The sequence below is a fragment of the Lemur catta genome, chromosome 7 (assembly GCF_020740605.2).
Source record: "Lemur catta isolate mLemCat1 chromosome 7, mLemCat1.pri, whole genome shotgun sequence".
NCBI classification, from domain to species: Eukaryota; Metazoa; Chordata; class Mammalia; order Primates; family Lemuridae; genus Lemur; species Lemur catta.
In genome coordinates this window covers 22,063,768-22,084,169 of record NC_059134.1, presented here as the reverse complement: position 1 = coordinate 22,084,169, position 20,402 = coordinate 22,063,768, and the positions used below count along the sequence as shown (strand labels likewise).

At 54.0% G+C, this 20,402-nt stretch overlaps 1 protein-coding gene across 1 annotated transcript; it reads right to left on the bottom strand.

The window, feature by feature from the left end:
• Positions 1 to 251: 251 nt before the first annotated feature.
• SCN4B (sodium voltage-gated channel beta subunit 4) lies at positions 252 to 19,868 on the bottom strand. The gene is made up of 5 exons (XM_045556914.1): positions 19,678 to 19,868; positions 11,600 to 11,763; positions 10,355 to 10,583; positions 7,783 to 7,912; positions 252 to 4,029 (listed from the first exon to the last, which is right to left on the bottom strand). Exons 1-5 carry the CDS (start codon positions 19,736 to 19,738, stop codon positions 3,936 to 3,938), a joined length of 678 nt encoding a protein of 225 aa, XP_045412870.1. The 5' UTR covers positions 19,739 to 19,868; the 3' UTR covers positions 252 to 3,935.
• Between the last annotated feature and the right edge of the window lie 534 nt (positions 19,869 to 20,402).

Below are 20,402 nucleotides of genomic sequence, written 5' to 3'. Positions count from 1 at the left end.
GTATTAAAGGGCCACCTTTCCAACTTCTCCAGAGAAGGTTATCGGAATGAAAACAACCTGAATGCCTATGAATATGCCAGACATTCTTAGACATTTTACATGTGTTATCCTACCTAAGTAGGGAATGTTTTAGACACAGACTGAGGCTCAGAGAAGGTAAAGAAACTTGTCCTAAGTACAGCTATCAGGAAATAAAACTGGAACCCAACTCCCAATTAGCCAAAAAATGGAAATCCCAAACCCCAAATTATTAAACATAATTTTTATTTCATCCAAGGCAAAGCTAAATACAATTCTACAATGCAAAACACGTTGTAGAGGCAAAATAGTCTCATCATATCCATTCTGTGCTTGAACACAAATCAGTGCTGGGGGTGTGTATGTCTGTGCCTCCCAGAGGTACCTGCACACCTGAGGCCTCCCAAGGCCCATTGCTGCATCACCTGATCTATTGTTGTATAGGAAAATTGACTATGGGTATTGTTGTCATTCCAAGCCAGAGGAATAAACCATGCATAAGATAGTTGAAAGCACTGCATGTCAGGTGGGAGGTGGAAGGGCAGGACTCCAACCTGGGACAAAGCAAAGTGAAGCAAGCTACAGGAGTTTCCTGAGAAGTCCCCCCTCCTGGCTCTCCTTCCCCCCGGCCTTCCGCTGGCAGCTGTCTGGAACAGTGAGATGGAGTCATGGAGTGATGGAATCCAACAGCACAGCCGGTCTTCCCCTCTGTGTCTTGTCCTTCCTCAGTCTCCAGGTGCCCCAACAGGTATAGCTGAGGCCAGGAAAGATGGCTCCTGAAACGTCTAGAGTCCCCCCAATCACGCATCACCCATTGCATGCACAGCCCACCCACTCCACAGTCACGCCGCCACGTGCACTTCCACACACACACTCCACGTCCTCGCCACACAAGCGCCACACAAGCACACCTTGCCTCCTGCATCTCAGGAGCATGCTCCTGCCCTCCTCACTCCACAGAAGTTGTTAGCCAGACATACGTAAAGTCTGAGCCCCATCGCTGCCTGCCCAGGCCTCTCTAGCATGGCAAGTTGACTCTGGCTGCCTTCTGCCCAATTCCTACACGGGGAGAAACCCCAAACCTGGAATGCTGACAGCGCATGTTGTGGTCAAGGACAGAGAGATCGGAACCTGGTCTTTGGTCTCACTGGCATCACCAGCAGTGCAGTTACATGCACCCAGGTCTCCCAAGATCTACTTTGTAAATGGCTCTCTCTAGCCCACAAGCCCAGGAAACACCCTCACCAGCCCTGGAGGCCACCATCGGAGACTTGCACGCACTGAGGGGCTGTTTGGGAAAGATGGCTTTGCCCATATACATCCTAGCACAATCCACGCTAGTGTTTTTCCATGGGTGTAATGCTGGCATTGGGACAGGACCATCCTGTGTTGTGGGGACTAAGTTTAGCACTCTCAGTCCCCACCCACTAAATGCCAGTAGTGCCTCCAGGCACTGGGGCAACCAAAAATGTTCCCTTGCAGTCTCAGTCACCTCTGCGGAATACCACCAAACAAGAGCCACGGACAGGAGGCTTTAAGCATCAGAAACAAGGTTTCTAATATTATGAAGACTAAATAATTCCAAGAGGGTGGGACAGAAAGAGAGAGAGAGTCTGTGTGTGTTGTAGGGATGCAACAGAGATGAGGACAGGACAGACCTGGAACAATTCCTCCGGTTATAACACCCGGCTTCCCAGATCTCTTGCCAAGCCAAAAAATATTTTTTAGACAAAACTTGCCGAGCCTCACAACAGCCCTGTGAGGTAGGTAAGTATTACGACACCCATTTGCTAGATGGAAAGAGCTGAGCCCAGAGAAGCGACGTGACCCGCCGAGAAGTCAGCGGCAGACCCAGGAGAGGCAGGAGGATGGTGTCCCTCCTCTCCCCAGTCCGTAGCCTTGGCTTCCTCTCAAGACAGTAAGATGAGTCCCAAGGTGCTCTGCCTCTTCAAATGCTGACGTTGGAGAGGGAGAAGAAAGCAGTTTTGCATGAAGGCAGCTAGAAGTTTTCTGAGCGGCTACGGCTCTGGTGTGTCTGCCCCAAAGCCAGGAAAGTCTGAAGCCCAGCCCGGGGGGCTTGGGTGGAGAAGGACAGGAGGGGCAGAGGCAGGTCAGAGGGGACCCTGTGAGCCCATCAGGTTGGCTAAGGGACACTGGGCACCGCCTTGGGCCCCCTGCAGGTGCTGCTGTTCCTCAGTCTCCCCCACCTCTCCCTCGGGGAAGCTTGCTTGACAGGCAGAGCCCTGAGGCAGTCCCAATACCCTCTGGAAAAGAGAGCTGCTCCCCTCCTGTCCCTCCTCGGGGCCCAGAGACTAGAGTGGCAGAAATTTGATAAGGGAGCAAGGGAGCGGGAGCAGATGGTGCAGCGCCCTGTACCACGCCCCCTGCCATCCCCGGCCTCACCACCTCCGCCCCACAGGCAATCTCGCCAGGGCCCACCAGGAGATCCCATTCCAGCATCACACCCCCTGCCTGGGACCCCTGTAGGAGCACTGGCAGATGTCTCCAAGACTCAGTCACTGGCCAAGGGGCCGTCGGCAACGCGACTCCAGCCTCATGGCCCCTCCATGACCTCGGGGAGGGGAGGGCAGGGCACCCTGGCCAGTGCCACACCAGACTGCTGCTGTGCCACACAGAGGGCCTGGGGGAGCAGGCAGGGTAAGAGCTGGGGGTCAGGAGCTAAGGCACAGTCTAGCCCCACACACAGGGGTGTGCAAACCAGTTCCCGGGAAAGCAGAGGTACACAAAGGTACACCGTGGGCGCCCTCTCCCTGCTCCCCACAAGCCCAGGGCGGAAGGGGGTGGCTCAGCTGAGCAGGAAGCAGCTGGGAAACCCGAGGGCTCTTTCATCCAAAGGAAGAGGGTCCCTGAGGGGAAGGCAGGCCCAGGGCAGGGGAGAGGGTGGAAGGGAGGGCTTGGGAGCGGCCAGCCAATGGCAGGTTTGACAGCGCAACCTCTCAAGCAAGAGGATGCCACCTGCTGTTACAGAGGACGGGAAGAGCAGGGGAGAGCTGGGCTGGGAGTGCCCAGGAGTGGCAATGGTCCTGCCATGCCCAGGAGAGGGCTGCCAGCATTGGCGGGGCTGGGGTGGGCATCCCAGGCAGAGAGGCCCAGGACACTGGCTCGCTACCTCTGCAGCCCGATTCCCCAAGGAGAAATGACAGGAAAGGCGTAGGTAGTGCTCCAGCGCTCCAGGAAGGCTCAGGGACCCCCGCATGAGCCCCTCAATAAGCCAGAAAGCAGATGAGCAGGCTAGGTGGGCCGAGACCCCTCAAGACTGAGGTGGCCAGCCCGGTTGGGAGGGCTTAAAAACTCTGAGCAGGGGGCAGGCTGGGGAGCCTGGGACAAGGCTGACGGGCCCCCTGGGGCAGAGGAAAAGGGAAATTCCCCACTTGGGGAACGGTGGGGGCCTTCCTGCCAGCAGCCCCCTGCCCCAGGTCTCTTCCAGAGTCCTCCAGCCCACTGTCCCCTCCAAAGGGAGCCACACACAGCTCTTCCTTCACCCCAAGAGGGCCCAGCTCTTGGGGCAGCCCTCACAGGTCCCCCACTTCCCTCTTGACCAAGGTCCTGCTTGTACAAGGTACAGGGCGGGGAGACTGAAGGGGACCACATCTATCCAGGTGTTGGGGACCAGCCCCTCCACACTGCCTCAGCACCTCCTTACTTTTTCCTGAACCTTCCACAGGCCCCCTCCCCTGGCCATCCCTTGTCCCTGGGGAGCTCTGGCTGGGGATGGGGTGGGCAAGCTGGACAGGAGCGGGTGGGCTGGGCAGGACCCCAGCTTCTCCTGCGCAGAAAGACTACAGTTTGAGCCAAGCAGCAGGTGTCTCAGGCACGTGAGTTCTACGGTCGGGGCTCAAGCGTCAGCTTCATCAGAAAGGGAGGTTCCCCGCGGCTGCTTGGCCCGAAGCAGGGGCTCACACTTTGGTGGGTGGTTTCTCTTCCGCCTTGGAGCCGGGCAGCCCATTCTCTGTGTTGTCGTTCCCTGAGGAACTCACGAGACACTCCTTCCTGGACAGGGAGACAGAGGGGACCCTGGTGAGCAGAGCAGCAAGAGTAGGGGCTGGGCTGTGGCGGGACCTGTGGCCCCTGCGCCCGGCCCTGTGCCCTCCCGGCCTTCCCCGGAGCTAAGGCCGCAAGAGGCCATGTCACCTAACTCCTCTGTACCTCAGTTTCCTCATCTGTAAGACAGATGTAGTGATGGCTTTGTCACAGGGTTGCCGGGAGGAGAAATGAGCCCTTGAGCAGTGCCTAGCACGTGGAAAGTTCTCCATCCGGCTTAGCCATCGCCTAGTTGCCTCAACATGGCAGAAGGCAAGGGGTACCAGGCACTGTCCCCAGGGCCAGTTCCCAGGCCGTGCCACCGCAGGAGAAAGGGTTCAGGCCAGGAAGGAGCATGCTGAGGATACACCGCTCCGCCCCCAGGGCCCCGCAGACCTCCCTGCCTGAGCTCTGTGACAGAGGTAAATGAACAAAGGCCATGGAAGGGTCAGAGCAGGCAGTGGGTTTGGCATCACAGACGGCAGGTCTGGGAGGGAGAGATGGTTAGATGGCAAGACACCTCCTGGGAGCAATACACCCCGACTGTCCCGAGCTGGACGTGCCCAATTTAAGTGTGTCCCTCCTCCGCGGCAGTGCCCAGGCTGGGCAGACAGAGCTCCCCAGGGGGCTCCAACCTCACTCTGAGCCTTCTGTTTATGAAAACTGCCAGGTCTTTTTCACAGCTGCCATTGCTAAACTACATCCTACACTCACCCTGGGCTTGCATAGCTGGATTTGAAGCCTTTGGGAAGGACTGAATATTTTGTCCTCATCAATTTCATCTTGCAGAATGCAGTCCATAACTCTAGCCTGTCAAGATCTTCCTAGATCCCAAATTTTGTTCTCCAACACAGTCACTAGGTTCTGGAAATCTGATAAGTATGTCAGCCCTAGTGTAGTTCAAATGTTAATAATAACATGAACAGGCAGAGCCCCTTGATATGCCATTAAAGATTTCTATTCAGATGGATCTCTGTCTCTCTCTTTCTCTCTCTCTCCCCACCCACCAGCACCTCCCCCACCTAAGGTACAGTCGACCCAGCCAATTTCTATCCACCCAGCTGTACTCTCATGTGGTCCACAGTTCTCTACTGCAAAGCTACTGGGTACCAGACACTGTCAGAACCCTTGCGTTCTCCTAGGGAATGTGACGTTAAACAAGTGTCTGCAACCCAGTGTGGTAAATGACAGGATGGGGGTGTACCAAGGAGGGACCCAACCTAGGAAGGCTCTTTCTAGGGGTTAAGGAAGGCTTTTTAGAAGTGCCATTTAAGCTGAGACCAAGAAAGATGAGCAGGAAAAGAGGGAGGAGAAATTGCAGGCGGAGGGAACCGCACCCACGTGTGACACTCGGAATGATGGTGAGATGCTGTCAGCACCTCCCTTCTCCTTGAGAAGCCACTCGTCTCTGCTGTGATGCAAGCTTTCCCTGCCACTCAAGGGGACCTCCTCGGGCTTCCCCAGGACCTGTCCCCTGCCCTCGGGCTCTCCCCACCCAGTCCCTCTGCCCATAAGGCCAAACTCTCTGATCATGCCAGGGCCCTGCAGCCAGAAGGAAAGTCACAGCCTGGACTCCCAGGTCCCCAAGGGTCTGTCACCAACCCCCTTTGTGGGCTTTTTCTCTCCTCCCTCCCCCCTACACCCTTCCTGTCCTCTCAACACATAAAAGACCCTGCTCTCCAGACAGTGCCCACTTCCCCTGACTCTGCCTTTGCTCTTGGTGGTTCCTCCGTCTAGAACACCCTTCCCTTCACTCTCCCCAGGGCTTAAATTATCTCCATCTTGCAAGGCCTACCACAAACACCCATTTGGCCAGAAATCCTTCTGCAGTGTTTCACCCTGTCCCAAATCCATGCAGCACCATTTTGTCAAACCTCTTTGCTGGCACCAATCCCCTCTACCTCGTAATACATTTATTTCTATACATGTCTTGTCTTCTTTACTTAAGGGCAGAACCTCATTCCTTCCAGAATTTTCTACAGCATCTGGCACAGTGCCTTGCACACGGTACCTCAAAAATAGCCACTAAATGAAAGGAGAAGTGAATGAATGCTAGATATGCCCAATGAGTCAGTGGAATATGATGACAATGGTTTAAGTTTTGAAGCCAAATTGGTCAGAGTTCAAATCCCAGCTCTGTCACTGACTAGCTGTGTGGCCTTGGGTAAGTCACTTAACCACTCTGAGCCTCACTTTGCTCAACTGTAAAATAAAAATTATGAGTATTGTATAAAAACACCCGGCGGAGTACCTAACATATGTAGGCATTCAATGAATGACAGGAAGTGTCATTATCTGGAGCAATCTCTTATTCTGTCAGTGCTCTATCAATAATATATTTAGCATATGTTTTTTTATTTTATTTTATTTGTTTAAGAAGCAAAGTCTCACTATGTTGCCCAGGCTGGACTCTAACTCCCGGGCTCAACTTCCTCCTTCCTCAGCTTCTTGAGTAGCTGGGACTATAGGTGCGCACCACCACGTGCAGCTTAGCATGTCTTGTTTTTGATGAACTGACGGTGGCTCTGAAGGATCACTGCTGTCTTTTCTAAGTGCTTTTGAACCACGTATTGAGAAATTTGTTCTCCAGTTTTGCTCCCCAGTCATTGATGGTGAGACTGATTATTAAAACCAGAGCCTGGCGAAGCTCCGTGCTTCTAGTCCCTCTTGAGATCACCAAAACCCTCACAGCCTCCAGAGGCAAAGCTGGAAGACAACCCCTGAGTGATTCATCTCAGCCAGCGTAGGGACAGTCCCCTGCTCCCCAGCCCCAACACAGCTCCCTTAACGTCCCCTCCCTGCAGTCAGCTTCCTTCCCCTCTTACCTGTATGATTTCTGCCCTTTCCAGCCCAATTCCCTCTTCTCAACAACACAAAATGTTTCAGCGAACAGGAGCAGAGCAGAGCTCCCTCCTCTTTTGCATCTCGTTGCTACTGTCACCCTCTCTGTTCCCATGGCAGGCCACCTCATCTCACCTGTCTTGCTCAGAAGACAACTTTCAAATCCTTTTCCCTGCTCTAGTTCTGTCAGATTTGCTACCTGCTGCTCGGAGCCTGCCTGACACTGTTCTGGAACTTCTGGGCCTGGGGGTTGCACCCTTTGTACCGCCTTCATCTTCCCTCCCTTTCCACTAATAGGTGCCTATTTTATACCCAAATTTCTCCCAGGGCTTCCTGGGAGGCCACATCAGCCTTTTTAGACTTTTTTTTTAACTTCCCCATCTGAATTTTTAGAATTTCACAGTAAGAGAATTTCACTCCCATCTCCCTAGAAGGGTCTTCCCATTTTAGAGTCTCTGTACATGGAATCTTATATTTTCTCTGGTTTAAAAAAAAAAAAAAAAGGCTTCCTAAATCCTTTGGCAGAGCTTTAGGTTGCGTGGAAAGAGAGATGCCGATGGGATGGGAAGAAAGATAGCTGGATGAGGAAGAGCAAGTGGTTTGGGTTTACGTACTCGATGAATTGAACTTATTCAATAAATAAGTCCTCATCTCTTTCCCTCTTCTCCACCCTCCCTTCACAGCAGGAGGGTGGAGAAGAGGGAAGGAGATGAGGACAGGGGCTGGGCGATGGGGAGGCGGCTGCAGGGATAGAGCAGAGAGGGGCAGGATTAGGAAGAGAGGGTGGCACGAGGAGAAGATGGATGGCGGAAGGATGGTGGGGAGGTGAAGGGTTGGGGGGTGAGCTGGCGGGAGGACAGGCACGGCCACAGGTCAACTCACTTCTTCTCCTGAGTCTTCTTGAGGATGAAGGTGATAAGCTTCTTGAGGAGCATGATGAGGATGAGGAGCCCGATGACCCCGCCCACGACAGCCAGGATGATGAGTGTCACCGTGTTGTCCACTTCTTCCACTGCACGGCCAGGGTAGGAGTGGAAGGGCAGGGACAAGGGAGCAGGAGTCACCTGGAGCCGAGGACCATGGCAGTGCCCGGGTTGTGCAGCCTCCACCGGCTGGCATCTGGGATGCATCCACCCCTAGGCCCCCAGCCCTCCCCCGGCCTCCAGCGAGTGGCAGGAGAAGCAGAATATGGCATCCATGAGGCCAAGTCACAACAAATATTCCCCTTCCTCTCCACTCCCCCCCACACAAGTTCTGGAATAAATCACAATTAGAGCCTACAGCACCCAGGTTATTTTATAACTTGGCCCCCAAATTGCCACGTGAGAATTACATTGCCTGTTTCTAGGCCTCCTTTGCCCATGTAGGAAAAAATTAAGAACCTCCCTATGATATCTCTTAGATGGTGGTAAGACTTTGGAGTCACATAGTCTGGATTTTGACTAAAGGATTTAACTGTCACTAACTAGCTGGCAACGTTGGGCAGGTCTTTGAAGCCTTCTAACCTTAGTTTCCTCATCTGAAAATTGAATTCTCTGATTTCTTCCCAAACCTCTTCCACTCACAATCTGCCTCATTTCTGTTGGCAACAACTTTATCCTTCCAATTGCTATAACCAAGATCCTCAGAGTCATCCTTGACTCCTCTCTTGTTCTCAAACCCCATATCCAATCTACCTGAGAATCCTAATAGCCCTAACTTCCAAAAAATTCCAAAATCTGACCACTCATCATCACCCTGGCCCAAGCCACCTCTTGACTGGATGTTTGCAAAAGCGTCCTAACTGGTCTCCTCATTCCATCCTCTGTTCTTGGCACACCAGCTGGAGGGAGCCTGTTCAGGCCTTAATGCCTCTGCTCAGAGTCCCTGGGGGCCTCCCTCTCACTCACGCTCACAGGGCCCCACACTGGCTCAGCCTAACTCAGCGCATCCTGCTCCAGCCACACTGGCTCCTTGTCGTTCTTCAAGCATCTGCCTCAGGGCCTTTGCACTTGCTGTTCCCTCTGGACTACCTTCCCATAGCCATCCTCACAGCTTCCTCTCTTGCCTCCTTCTACCACCCCAACTCTGTCACCTTTTCCAGCGAGGCATTCCCCAGCCACCCTGCTGGCATCCCATCTTTCTTCCCTGATTTATTTTCTCTCCACAACGCTGACCATGTTCTCTTATACAACATCATTTTCTTCTTTATTTTCTTATTCTGTATCCTCCTCGACTAGAAGGGGAGGAATATAATCTCTGTAAGGACAAGAATTTGTCTAACTTGTTCCCACATTGTGCCCTTGGCACCTAGAACAATGTTTGCCACATAGTAGGTGCTCAGTAAATATCTACTGAATAATGAATGAATGAATAAACCTGTAAAAATGGAAAGAAGAGCCACCTTGAAGGGGCTTTGTGAGACACAAAGGAACTAAGGTCAGCAAGGGCACCTAACTGGGTGCCTGCCACCCAGAAATGTGTCATAAATGTTGGTCTCCTTCCCTTGTCTTCCCCCTGAAAAGGCTGAGAACGAAGTGGGGTGATAGGAGCTCAGACGGAGAGGAAGAGGTAACAACGTAGGCAGACCTGACTCAGGTGACTCCAGGCTCAGAAAAGTTGCCTGGCTGGCCTCTGGCTCTGCCCTTGGCACACCCAAAATTGAACTCATGGCATTTCCGTCTCCAGGAAGACAACCCATGTCGCCTGGGAGAGCAGTTTGCTGTTCCGTTTTTTCTGCTTCTGTGCTTCCCTAGTCTTGCAGGCCCTTCCCTCGCTGCTCCAGCCCTGGCTGTCACCTCCTGCTTCTCCAACCACTCACAGTGTGGGGATCATGGGGCCACCTGGCTCCTTATCATATGGACCCTCACCGTCTGATTGGTCCATCTCTGTCAGACCTGAATCCCCAACTGAGATCCAAGCCCCGGAGGGGGAGGGGCCGTGTCCTACTCCACCTCTGTCTGTGCCTCTCCTGGCATATGGGTCATGCTCTGTCTCGGTTACTTATCTGTCTTCTGTCTGCCCCGAACTGTAAATTCGTCAAGGAGGAATACTATGTATCTTTCACAGCACTTTTTAGTCCAATACCCAACATTCAGTCAACTTTCGCTAGCAGAATACACGCTAGTAATAATAACCAGAATGTACAGGGAGAACTTTACCAGCCACAGAGCACTCCCAGGTAGCTTCTCCAACCCTCACAACCACCCTAGGAGAATGCAGCTGTGTTCCCATTTCACAGATGAGCAAAATAAGGCTTAGAGAGGCTAAGTGTATTTCACAAGCTATTCACTAGCAGAGTAAGTGTTCAAGCCAAATTCTCTAGCTTTTAGCTATAACTCCAGTAACCCTTGAAAGTGTAAAGCAAAAGAAAACACCAATGTGGCCCCTTTTGTCACTTCACTGTAACAGAGTTGGGTGCCCCCCCCCAAGTTCTTCCCACTCCACCGCCCTTGTCCCAGCCCCTACTGCATACGTTCATCCACGACTTGGAGGATGATGGTGGCGTTGTGCTCGAGATTATTCTCCTTGGGGTTCTTCACGTGGCAGGTGTATCTGCCGCCATCGCTGAACTGCAGGTCCCTCAGCAGGATGGAAATGTTGTTCTTCTTCTCCTTGGTGGTGCCCTCCAGAGTGATGCGATCATTCTCTTTCAACGTCACCTTGGGGTCAGACTTCTCATTCTTCACAGTCCCTTCTATGATCTGGGGGGCAGGGGAGAGGGGAGGCCAAGAAAGAAGCAGGGACATAAAGGGTCATGACATCACGCCAGCCCACTCCTTGGGTGCCTCTTCCGTCCAGGTCCAGGAAGAGCCTGCAGTCAGAGCCTGCTTCCTCCCCGTTGGTTTCCTCTCCCAGTGGCAATAGCTCTGCCTGTCTGGCCTGAACTTTGCTTGTTTCGGACTAAACCCATTTCCTTTTATTAAGGTCTCTCTGGAATGTGGCACCGCTTTTACTGCTCTTTTCATAAAAGCATTTTACATAATGACTCCTACAAATACCACACTCATTTCCCTCTGTCACTTCCCACTCAGCCTTTGCTGACACCATGTCCCCTGCCCATCTGAACCCTGGCCCTCCATCAAGTCCTGGATCAATCTCACAGCTCTGTTCATCAGCACCCTCTGAGGTCAGCATTTAATTATATCCAGAGTTGGTCTCTGGCGGCTTCCCTATGATAGTCTCAGGCCAGGTCCCCTACTAGACTGCAGGTGAGTACTCAGTAAGTACCTGTTGGTTGATCTGTCCCCACCCATCCCCACCCCACAGCCCTGCAGGTGCTTCTGCAGACCTGCCTTCTCCCCCCTTGCTCTCGCCTTTCCTCCCTAGGCCAGGCTCTCAGCCCTTCCCTCACTTGGACTCTTCTCATTCCCTCTCTCCAAGCCTTCCAAAGGGCTTTCTCTCTCCTGTTTGTTAAGTTATTCGTTTTTACACAAGCAATCCAAATTCCAGGTATTTCTTAAGACCAGACAGAGGACTCTAGCTAAGAATTCCAACAGGCCCCAAATTCTGGCAAGATGATCTAAACATCTCTCCCACTTAGATCCTTCCAGACAGGCTCTGAAAAGAATACTGGGAGAATGGGTGACAAAAAGCGGGTGGGTCGTGGGGACCATCACGGTGGCTCTCAGTCCAGACAGGACCTGAGCCTAGAATGGGAGGCATGGGTGAGGGGAAAGAGAAGGGACGGGTGGGGCCCGTCCCTGCCCCCACCACTTACAGGACTGTCACTGTTGTTGTAGGTCCACCAGAATCGGAGGTCCTCGAAGCCAATGCAGCTGGAGAAAGTGCAGGGCAGTAGGATCTCTGTGCCGTTGACAGCGTAGATGACGGTGGCCTTTCCCACAGACACCTCCAGCGACAGGGACATCGGGATCAGGAGACCTGTTCAAGGAGCACAACCTCCCTAAATAAAACCCCACTGAACCCCCTCGTCTGGAGCTCTGGAAAGGGACACTGGGCAGGGTGGGAGTGGCTTGGCCAGGCAGGGGGACAGTTCTCTTTACTCCAGTTGACACATCTTGAGCGACCGACCGCGGTAACTCTCCATTTCTCGCCTTCACTGGGCAGGACTGAATTCTGGGCCGGTGACTAGCCCTGTGGCACTCTGGATGACCACCAGGGGTCACCCCAACCCCAGAAAACGAGGCCCTGGCCACTCTGCCTGGCACCTGCGCCCCCGTCCACCCCCTCACCTGGGGACGCAGCCCCTGAAGTGCTCCCTCTGCGTCGCCCGGGAAGTGCAGGGCGGGCTCCCTTCTCTGCAAGGGAATGTCCCCGAGGACTGTGCGCGCCGCCTCGTGATGCTTTCGGGTTTTGCGGGGGAGGTGGGGAAGAGCTGGGTCCCGTAAGGTGAAGAGAAAGAAAAGCGACAGCCGCAGTCCCGGGCCACTGTCCAGCGGCATCGCGTCACCGAGCCCCGGAGGCTCCCAGGCGACCCCGAGGGGCGGAGAGGCACAGGGACACGTTCGGGCTGGACCTTGCTTGGCCACCCGAGTCCGGCGCCCTCCGGCCACCGAACGGGACCCCGAGAAGCGAAGGAACACGGTGGGGGGCGGGGGGCGCGGCGCGGAGCTGGGCAGCAGCGGGGGCGCAGCGAGCAAAGCCAGGGCGGGAGAGGAGTGACACGGCCGAGACAACGCGGAGGCGGTTCCGGGCGAACCCCGGTACACGCGTGCGGGGTGGGTGCGGAGGGCGCCGGACACCCCGTCCCCTCCTGAACCCCAGTAGCGGCCTCCCCACCACACTACGCAGCCCCCTACCCCCCTCATCCCCCAGTCGTCCCGGAGCACCCCTGAGGCTTCCTTCCCACGTGTCCCCACCTTCTCCTCAGTACATCTATGCGGTGCCCTCCACTTGGGCTAGGGGTTTCCACTCACCGCCTTGGACCGCCTTGGACCCAACCTCCAGAGTCCTTGTAAGAGGGCCTGGTCCTTCCCCCTTCCTGCAGATTCCTCAAGGAAACCCCACTAGCCTCGAGGTTGTTGGAAGGAAGTCCACAATTGGATGCCTACCTCTCCTTGCCCCTAGGGAAAAGGCACCTTCTCCCATCCGCACTCTCAGGAAGACCCTCTGTTGTCTAACTTAATTCCCTCATGCTGCATCACAGACTTTTCTTGTTTTGCCCACACAACATAATAATGGTGCATGCTGCATCTGAGCAGTGCTTTTTAAATGACAGAAAAGGAACTCCAAGGAGAGCTGGCAGCCCTGCTCCCTCAGCTTCTTTCACGTCCCCTTATCTTCTGACAGCAAAGTGGAGTGCTCAGGCCCCCAGCCCAAAATTCACACCACGTGGTCCTGTAACCCGATCATGATCCTACCACTGTTGATAATGGTAGTAATAGCTAATATGTATTGAGCATTTACTATGTGCCGGGCACGTTTCATCCTCACGTCTATCCTGTGCGTGACATACTCTTGTAGCTCCATATTAGAGATGCCTAGAGAGGTTAGGTAACTTGTCTAAGGCCAACAGGAGAGCCAACTTTCCTCACGTGGGCTCCAATTAATACTGAGAAGTTATTTCAATTAGCCTTCATTTTTTGGCCAACTCCTATGTAGGAATTGTTCTAGAGCTGTGGTTTTCAAACTTGAGAGAGCATCAGAACCCCTGGAGGGCCACTCCAGCAAGCCCCACCCAGCCCCACCCAGCCCCTGGAGTTTCTGATTCAGTAGGTCTAGAGTGGAGCCTGAGAACTGACATCTCTAAAAAGTTCCCAGGGAATACTATGGGCTGTGGGCGAAGATCACACTTTGAGAACCACTGTGCTAGAGGATTTATACCTATTAACTCTTTTATTAGAATGCTGGAAGGTAGGTATGATGTTTGCTGTTTTACCAATGATGAAATTGGGGCTCAGAGAGGTTAAGTTGATCTGCCCAGGGCCACACAGTTTTAAATGGAATCTGGGACTGAGCATTTACTATAAGACAGGACAGGCATTTTATATACAGTCTCATTTAACCCTCAGAATAATCTTATAAGGTAGTTACTATTTCTATTCCCAATAAACAAACGAAGAAACAGGCTCAAAGAGATTACCTGACTCAAGGTCATACACCCAGTGAGTGGAATTAACAGCTTTCAGACATTTGTCTGCTTTTTCCCACTCTGTGACTTGCCTCTCCAAGAGAACAATGCTGTCAGGGTTTCGCCCTCCTTAGAGCTCCTGGTTTTCCTTTTACCTCTGCCATCCCCCATGCCCACCTACCCCAGAGGTCTAGGGACAGGAGCCAGACACAATATCCCACCCTCCAGCCTGGGGCCAGCACTAGAGCCCTGCTTCCCACCCACCGTAGTCCCCACAAACTAAGGATCAGGGTGCAGAGTGGCAGACAGGGAAGCTCCCAGACAAGGCAGCTTCCTGACAGCCACTGGCCTCCCTCAGGGCTCCAAGGAGCGTGGCAGCTCCCACTCCAGTGTTCATCGCACTCAGGTCCAGAAACCAGGGTCTTGGAGGCAATGGGGAGATGGGGGAACTCCAGCCGGTGGCCAATTTCCCCTCTCCAACCCCAGCCAGAATGAGATATTCAAGAGCACAAAAGATGCGCATCAAAAGGGAAATCTTTTTGATTGCTTTAAATAGACAGAAGCAAAAAAGCAAAAGAAGGGTCCAGCAGAGAAGAGAACCCTATTTCTTTAAGGTCTGGCTCATGACACAGTACACATTTCTGCCTGATTTGTGTGCACCTATAGGGATGACTTAACTTTAATACACTCAGGACTCTCCCAGTGAAGCACTGCCATTTCCCGAGTAGCCTGGAGGGAACAGAAATGGCACAAATGGTTTCCACAGAGTCCAGCGCCCTGCTCAAGGTTAAGTTATCAGAGCGGGTGCCAAGCCAGGGCTTCTCCAGTGCACAGCCCTCCCAGCAGGGTGTCGTGCAGTCCTGCCAGCTATGCGTGGGAGGCTCCTGAACAAGAAAGCCCAGGGGCCTGCCTCCCACACCCAGCCTCTCCCAGCCTCACCTTAGAGGTCGTGCTAGGGGAGAGCAGGGGGCGGGTGTTGATCCACTAGAGGTCCCCCCCACCAGGCTGCTTCAAGCAGGATGCCAAGCCAGGAGAGGGCTGGTCAGCAGGACCCCACTCTGCCAGCTGACCTTGAGAAAGTCAGAGGTGCCACAGCCAGGGCGTACATCCCTAAGCCATGGCAGAGGTGGCTGTCTCTCCTCCCTCCCAAGCTTGGTGTGAAACCAAAACGTAAGACTGTAAAACACAAGAGGGCCTTCAGTGAGTGGGCAGAGGAGGATGGTGTTTGAAAGAGGGGCAGGGGACAAGACTATCCCTCATCACAGGAAACCAAGGCAGCCCTAGCTTCCGTTAATGAGCAGTGTCAGCCAAGAATGTCTCCAGGCCATCCACACATTGATTTATCTTTCACCCTGTACCACATCTTAGATTATTTCCATGTGGCTATTTCCCTGGAGTAAAGAGAGACTTTTACTTATTTATTTATTTTTGAGACAGGGTCTCCCTCTGTCACCCAGGCTGGAGTGCAGTGGCATGACCATAGCTCGCAGCAACCTCTAACTCCTGGGCTCAGATGACCCTCCTACCTCAGCTTCCCAAGTAGCTTGGACCACAGGCCTGTGTCCAGCTAATTTTTTTATTTTTTGTAGAAGCCTTGTCTCACCATGTTGCCTGGGCTATTCGCGAACTCCTGGCCTCAAGCAATCCTCCCACCTCAGCCTCCCAAAGTGCTGGGATTACAGGCATGAGCCACTGAGTTAAGTTTGCTTTGTCTTAAACTTAACTCTTTAGAATGTCAGAGTGTGCATGTGTGTGCTTGGGAGTGGGGGTCCTCTTCCTGGTGTTGTGAGATGGATGAGCAAGTCCCCCTAGTCATGATCCTGTGGAATTCAACCCTAAACCCCAAAGACTTGCCTTTCCTCACTGAAAGGCCCTAGCCATTTAGCTACTCTCAGAGCAGCCATTTTCTTTGCCATTCTCTGAAGTCCTCACCACTCCCGCATCCTCATCTGGGGTTTTCTCTGAGGATGGACTCGGGATCCCAAGTTTTGTCGAAGTGAAAAAGTATTCAACACATGCAAATGATATTATTAAATATTCACACCAGCAGGACTCCAGTGGCAGCCACCACATATTCCAAGGCAAATGCCAAAGCAGGAAACATTCTGCCACCTTTTCCCATGTCCCGGGATCAGTCACAGCCACTCCAGGGATGGGGGCGGAGAGGGGCAGGCTGGCACCCACTCTAAGTTTAGCTCTGAGGTCTCACCTGGCATGGCAAGTGGGAACATGGCTGACTTTAACAGGGAGGCCAGGCTGGGCGCGGTGGCTCACGCCTGTAATCCTAGCACTCTGGGAGGCTGAGGTAGGAGGATCGATCGCTTGAGGTCAGGAGTTCGAGACCAACCTGAGCAAGAGTGAGATCCCATCTCTACTAAAAATAGAAAAAATTAGCTGGGCATGGTGGCACTCACCTATGGTCCCAGCTACTCGGGAGGCTGAGGCAAGAGGATTGCTTGAGCCCAGGAGTTTGAGGTTCCTGTGAGTTAGGCTGACGCCACAGCATTCTAGCCTGGGCAACAGAATGAGACTCTATCTCAAAATAAATAAATAAATAAATAATTAAATAAATAGGGAGGCTGATACACTCTGGCCTGGGAGAATCAAAGAGACTCAAAGTTAGAGCTGGGAGGCAGAAAGTGGGCCAAGGCCAGTGGGACAGGACTCCTCCCAGGGTGGAGGCCCTGGGGGCTGTGGGAGGCAGGGCTGGGCCAGGCAAGGCCCCTAAGCCCAGAGACAAAGAAAGATTTCAGCTTTCTCTCCCTAGGCAACCTGCCTGCTTCCTGCCCACCCCCAGGAGCTTTGCAGGGATAGAAGCATGCCCCTGAGACAGCACTGGATGCTCAATGAAACAAGCTTTGCAAATAAGTCCAAGCAGTGTGCCTGTCCTTCCTCTTACAGGCCACAGTGGGTTGTGTTGGCACAGCCCACCCCTGGTTTATGCAAGGATCGCTAGACCCCCTCGAGGACCAGCAACAGGGCAAGGTGGTCAGCTGTGCCCAGAGTCTCCCTATCATGATGATCCCACCAAAAGGTGGCCAGTCATAAGGACTCTGGGACAGCAGCCTTCTCTCCTGGGTGCCCCTGAAGGTTCAGAGAGAGAACTAACCATCACTTGCAGATTCAAACCCACAATCTCTCCCTACTTCTCCCTGTCCTCCCCTCTTCTCCATGAGCTCCTTGCTTACCCTTCCTTTTGCCTTCCTCTGAGTAGGACTGAGCACCCTCTCCCTAATTGCATCCTCATTAAACAAGTCTTTAATAAATACACACCAAAGGAAAGAGGGTTGTGCAACAGAGCACTCTCACAAGTGATAATTAAACACAGATCACAGCAATTAAGCAAATGAGGGAACAAGAAAGGGGTGGGCAGGACAGCTATATTACATTACATGCTTAGGAAGAGACTGGAACCCACATAAACCTCATAAACCTCAACAGCAATGATATAGCCTTCGAAACTGCTTCTCAGTTTAAGGAAAGGGTATCTTATTGGGTTATCATCAATCACTTTAGTCTCAGTCTGTAAGACTGAGTTTGACATGGGGAGAGGGGGCGAAGAGGGCTCCTGGGAGCTCATTGCTCTATACTCAGTCTCCACGGCTGTGAGAACAGCAGTTCTGGCCCCCACGCCTTTATCCTTCCATGCCCGTGCCCCAGAGATTCACTCATCCTTGTGCCCTAAGCACAATCCCTACTGACCTTCTCCCTCACCAGACTTCAGTTAACTGGGAGGCAGTATGGTGTGACAGAGCCCAGGAGACCTTGATTCTGTCCCACTTGACCATCCCACAAGGCCATGTACCCTTGGGCAAGTCACCCTCCCTCTCAGGACCACAGCTTCCTCACCCTTAGAAGAGCTCTGAGCTCTGGTTTCCAAAGTCCCTGCCAGCTCCGATGTTCCCAGGGAACAACTCCAGCTGACTGTCCAGTCATCTCCATGTCTCCCCCCACCGGACTGAGAGCAAGGATGTCATCTATATCCCAAGCTCAGACCAATGCCCCTGTGAGGGCTCAGTCAGTGGCTACCTGGGCAAGGTCCAATAGAGGGCTCTGGTCCCTCTGCAGACCAGAGGGGCAGGGGGCAGAGCAGGTAGGGCAGTTCTGGGGTCTGCAGATCTTCTACCTACAAGGCACTCTGCTCTCCCCTGGGTTCCAAAAAGTGTAGCCGAGAGATTTATCCAAACCTGCTTCAATGGGCCCCTGACCCTACCTGGTCTACCCACTGAACAGTCTTTGGAAAAGGGGGGCTTACACCTAAAAAAAATACCAAGACTCTGCCCACAATCCCCCTCCCACACACACGCATGCACACTGTTTCCAGGGCCCTCCTGGTTGCCCACAGAAGCCCGGTTCTATTAATATGAATATTCTAACAGACCAGGGACTGGCATCCCACCACCCACCGGGCAGCAGGAGGAAGAGAAACCAGGGGTGCAAGGTGGGGTACTCATGAGGTTGAGTTCTTCAATGACCCCTTACCTTTGCCATGGTCACAGTGTGGACCTGCTTTGACCTGAGATGGCATGAGGGGTAGTGTGGAGTGGCACTGTGCCCACTCAATGAAGAGCAGCCGCAGGCCTCATGAGGCCCACTTCATTAGGGTCACCGTGAAACCAGCATGACACCTGTCTGAAAGGTACAGGAGAAAACACCAGTGCCTTCCAGCTGGCCACAGAGATGCAAACAAACCAGTGGGTTTTGAGTGAAAGAAATGCCCTATCCCCCTTCAGCACCAGGCACCAGCATGACAGGTCTGCATACAGTTTACATTTGCAGAAAGAGCAGCAACCTCCCTTGTAGGTTCCTGTCTCCCTGTTTCCAGCCCAAATAATTTACACTATGTGCCTAGCCCAATGGGGGGAGCTGCTAAAAGCCAAATCCAACAAATATAAACAGGAAGAGATGCAGTTGCCAGAGACAGAGTCTGCTTACACTAAAGTCCGGCTGTGATTTATGAGGAGATTACATGCTGGACTAATAAATACCATTCCCTAATCTCTTGGAGTTTGACACTCAAAACTATCATGTGCATATTAATAGATATTAATAATACTCCGTTCCCTCTGTGTCCTCTGGACATGTCTCCTCAGTCTCCATATTTACCCCAAAAAGGAAGAGCAGGGAGCAGGTCAAACAGGTCCTCCCTATGGAATCTTTTATAGGAAGAGAGAAAGGGCCCCTCTTAAAAGGTGGCTTTTGAATGATCCCCTAAGCCCCTCCAACCCCTTCCAGCCTTTAGCGTGGAGCTTGGGGGAAGACAGTGGGCCCTGGAGGAGGCGGAGGGCAGAGGAGCAAAGCAGAAACCGGGCCCAGGAGGAAGGGGAGCCCCCCGACCCCCATTGGTACATGCCTGCTGTATGAGAAACAAGCACACAGCTCTGGGCTGGGGTGGAGACCAGCATGCCAACAGTCACACGTGCAACCCAGCTGGCACCCCCTAAGTCCAAGGCACGACCCCCTCCCCTAGCACATCTGAACTCTGGAGACCCGCGCTGCAGCCCCAAGATCCAGCGCCAAGAGCCTAGAGCTGAAGCCAAAAACTAATCTGGAGGCTGGCGGGGTGATGGGGTGAGGGGACGCGCACGGTCCCCAAGGAGCACAGCCTCGGAGCCAGGCGTCCGGCGGGAAGCCGGTGGCCGCCGTGCTTATTTTGTGCCGCACTCCAAAGCCCACCCTGTCCAAGGCACCCCCCCTTCTTGAGTGTCCCCCTCCTGGAGGGGTGGGGGGAGGCGAGAGAACAGACCAAGTTGGGGCTGCCTTACCCAAAAGCCCAGCGCCCAGCCATCTCGCCAGGGCTTTTCCTCGGTCCCCAGCCCCGGGCATCGTCCCGTTCTCTCCGGAGCGCGCTGGGGGCGCGGGGATGGGATACTGGGCACAGCCGCACTCTGCACCCGCGGTCGGCAGTCGGCCCGGAAGCTGCCCGGGAGCTTTGCGCCGCCGGTCGGGGCTCGGGAAAGTTAGCTGGGAGAGCGAGAGGAGGGGGAGGGCTGGAGGGGGAGGCGCGCTCGCCCGCCGCCTGGAGCCGGGCGCCGCGGCGGGGGAAGGAGGAGGAGGAGCCGGAGCGGGAGCGGGAGGACGCCCGAGCGAGCGAGGCTGCGCCTCTGCTCTGGAAGCGCTCCAGCCGCAGGAGGGGCGGTGGCCGCCGCGGAGCCGAGGGCGCCCCCGCTCGCTGCGCACCCTCCCCGGCGCGCCCTGCCTCGTGGTCCCGGAGCCCCGGGACCAGGCCCGACCCCTCAGTCCCTCTCCCGCCGGGCTGGGCTGCTGCGGCACGGCACTGCAGGGCGGGCCCGCAGCCGCCCGCATCATCCCCTGCGCGGAGCTGCCAACTGGGATAGTTTAGGGGGAGTAGAGGTGGAGCTTTGCGGTCCTCGGAAGCCTGTTTTGTTCTGCTTGAGGAGCACGGGAAGGGTAGCGTCTCTCTCTCGAGGGACCGCCAAGGGACCGCTCGCACGTCCGCAGCGGACGCTGCCGCAACGGGTGGGCGTGT

What these genes read in the sequence shown, in the direction of transcription:
- SCN4B (XM_045556914.1), bottom strand. Translation starts at nt 19,738, where the DNA reads ATGCCCGGGGCTGGGGACCGAGGAAAAGCCCTGGCGAGATGGCTGGGC. An exon ending in GCTGGGCGCTGGGCTTTTGG is followed by an intron (nt 11,764 to 19,677) that starts GTAAGGCAGCCC and finishes CTCCTTGAACAG; the next exon opens with GTCTCCTGATCCCGATGTCC. An exon ending in CCTCCAAGTCGTGGATGAAC is followed by an intron (nt 7,913 to 10,354) that starts GTATGCAGTAGG and finishes CTGGCCGTGCAG; the next exon opens with TGGAAGAAGTGGACAACACG.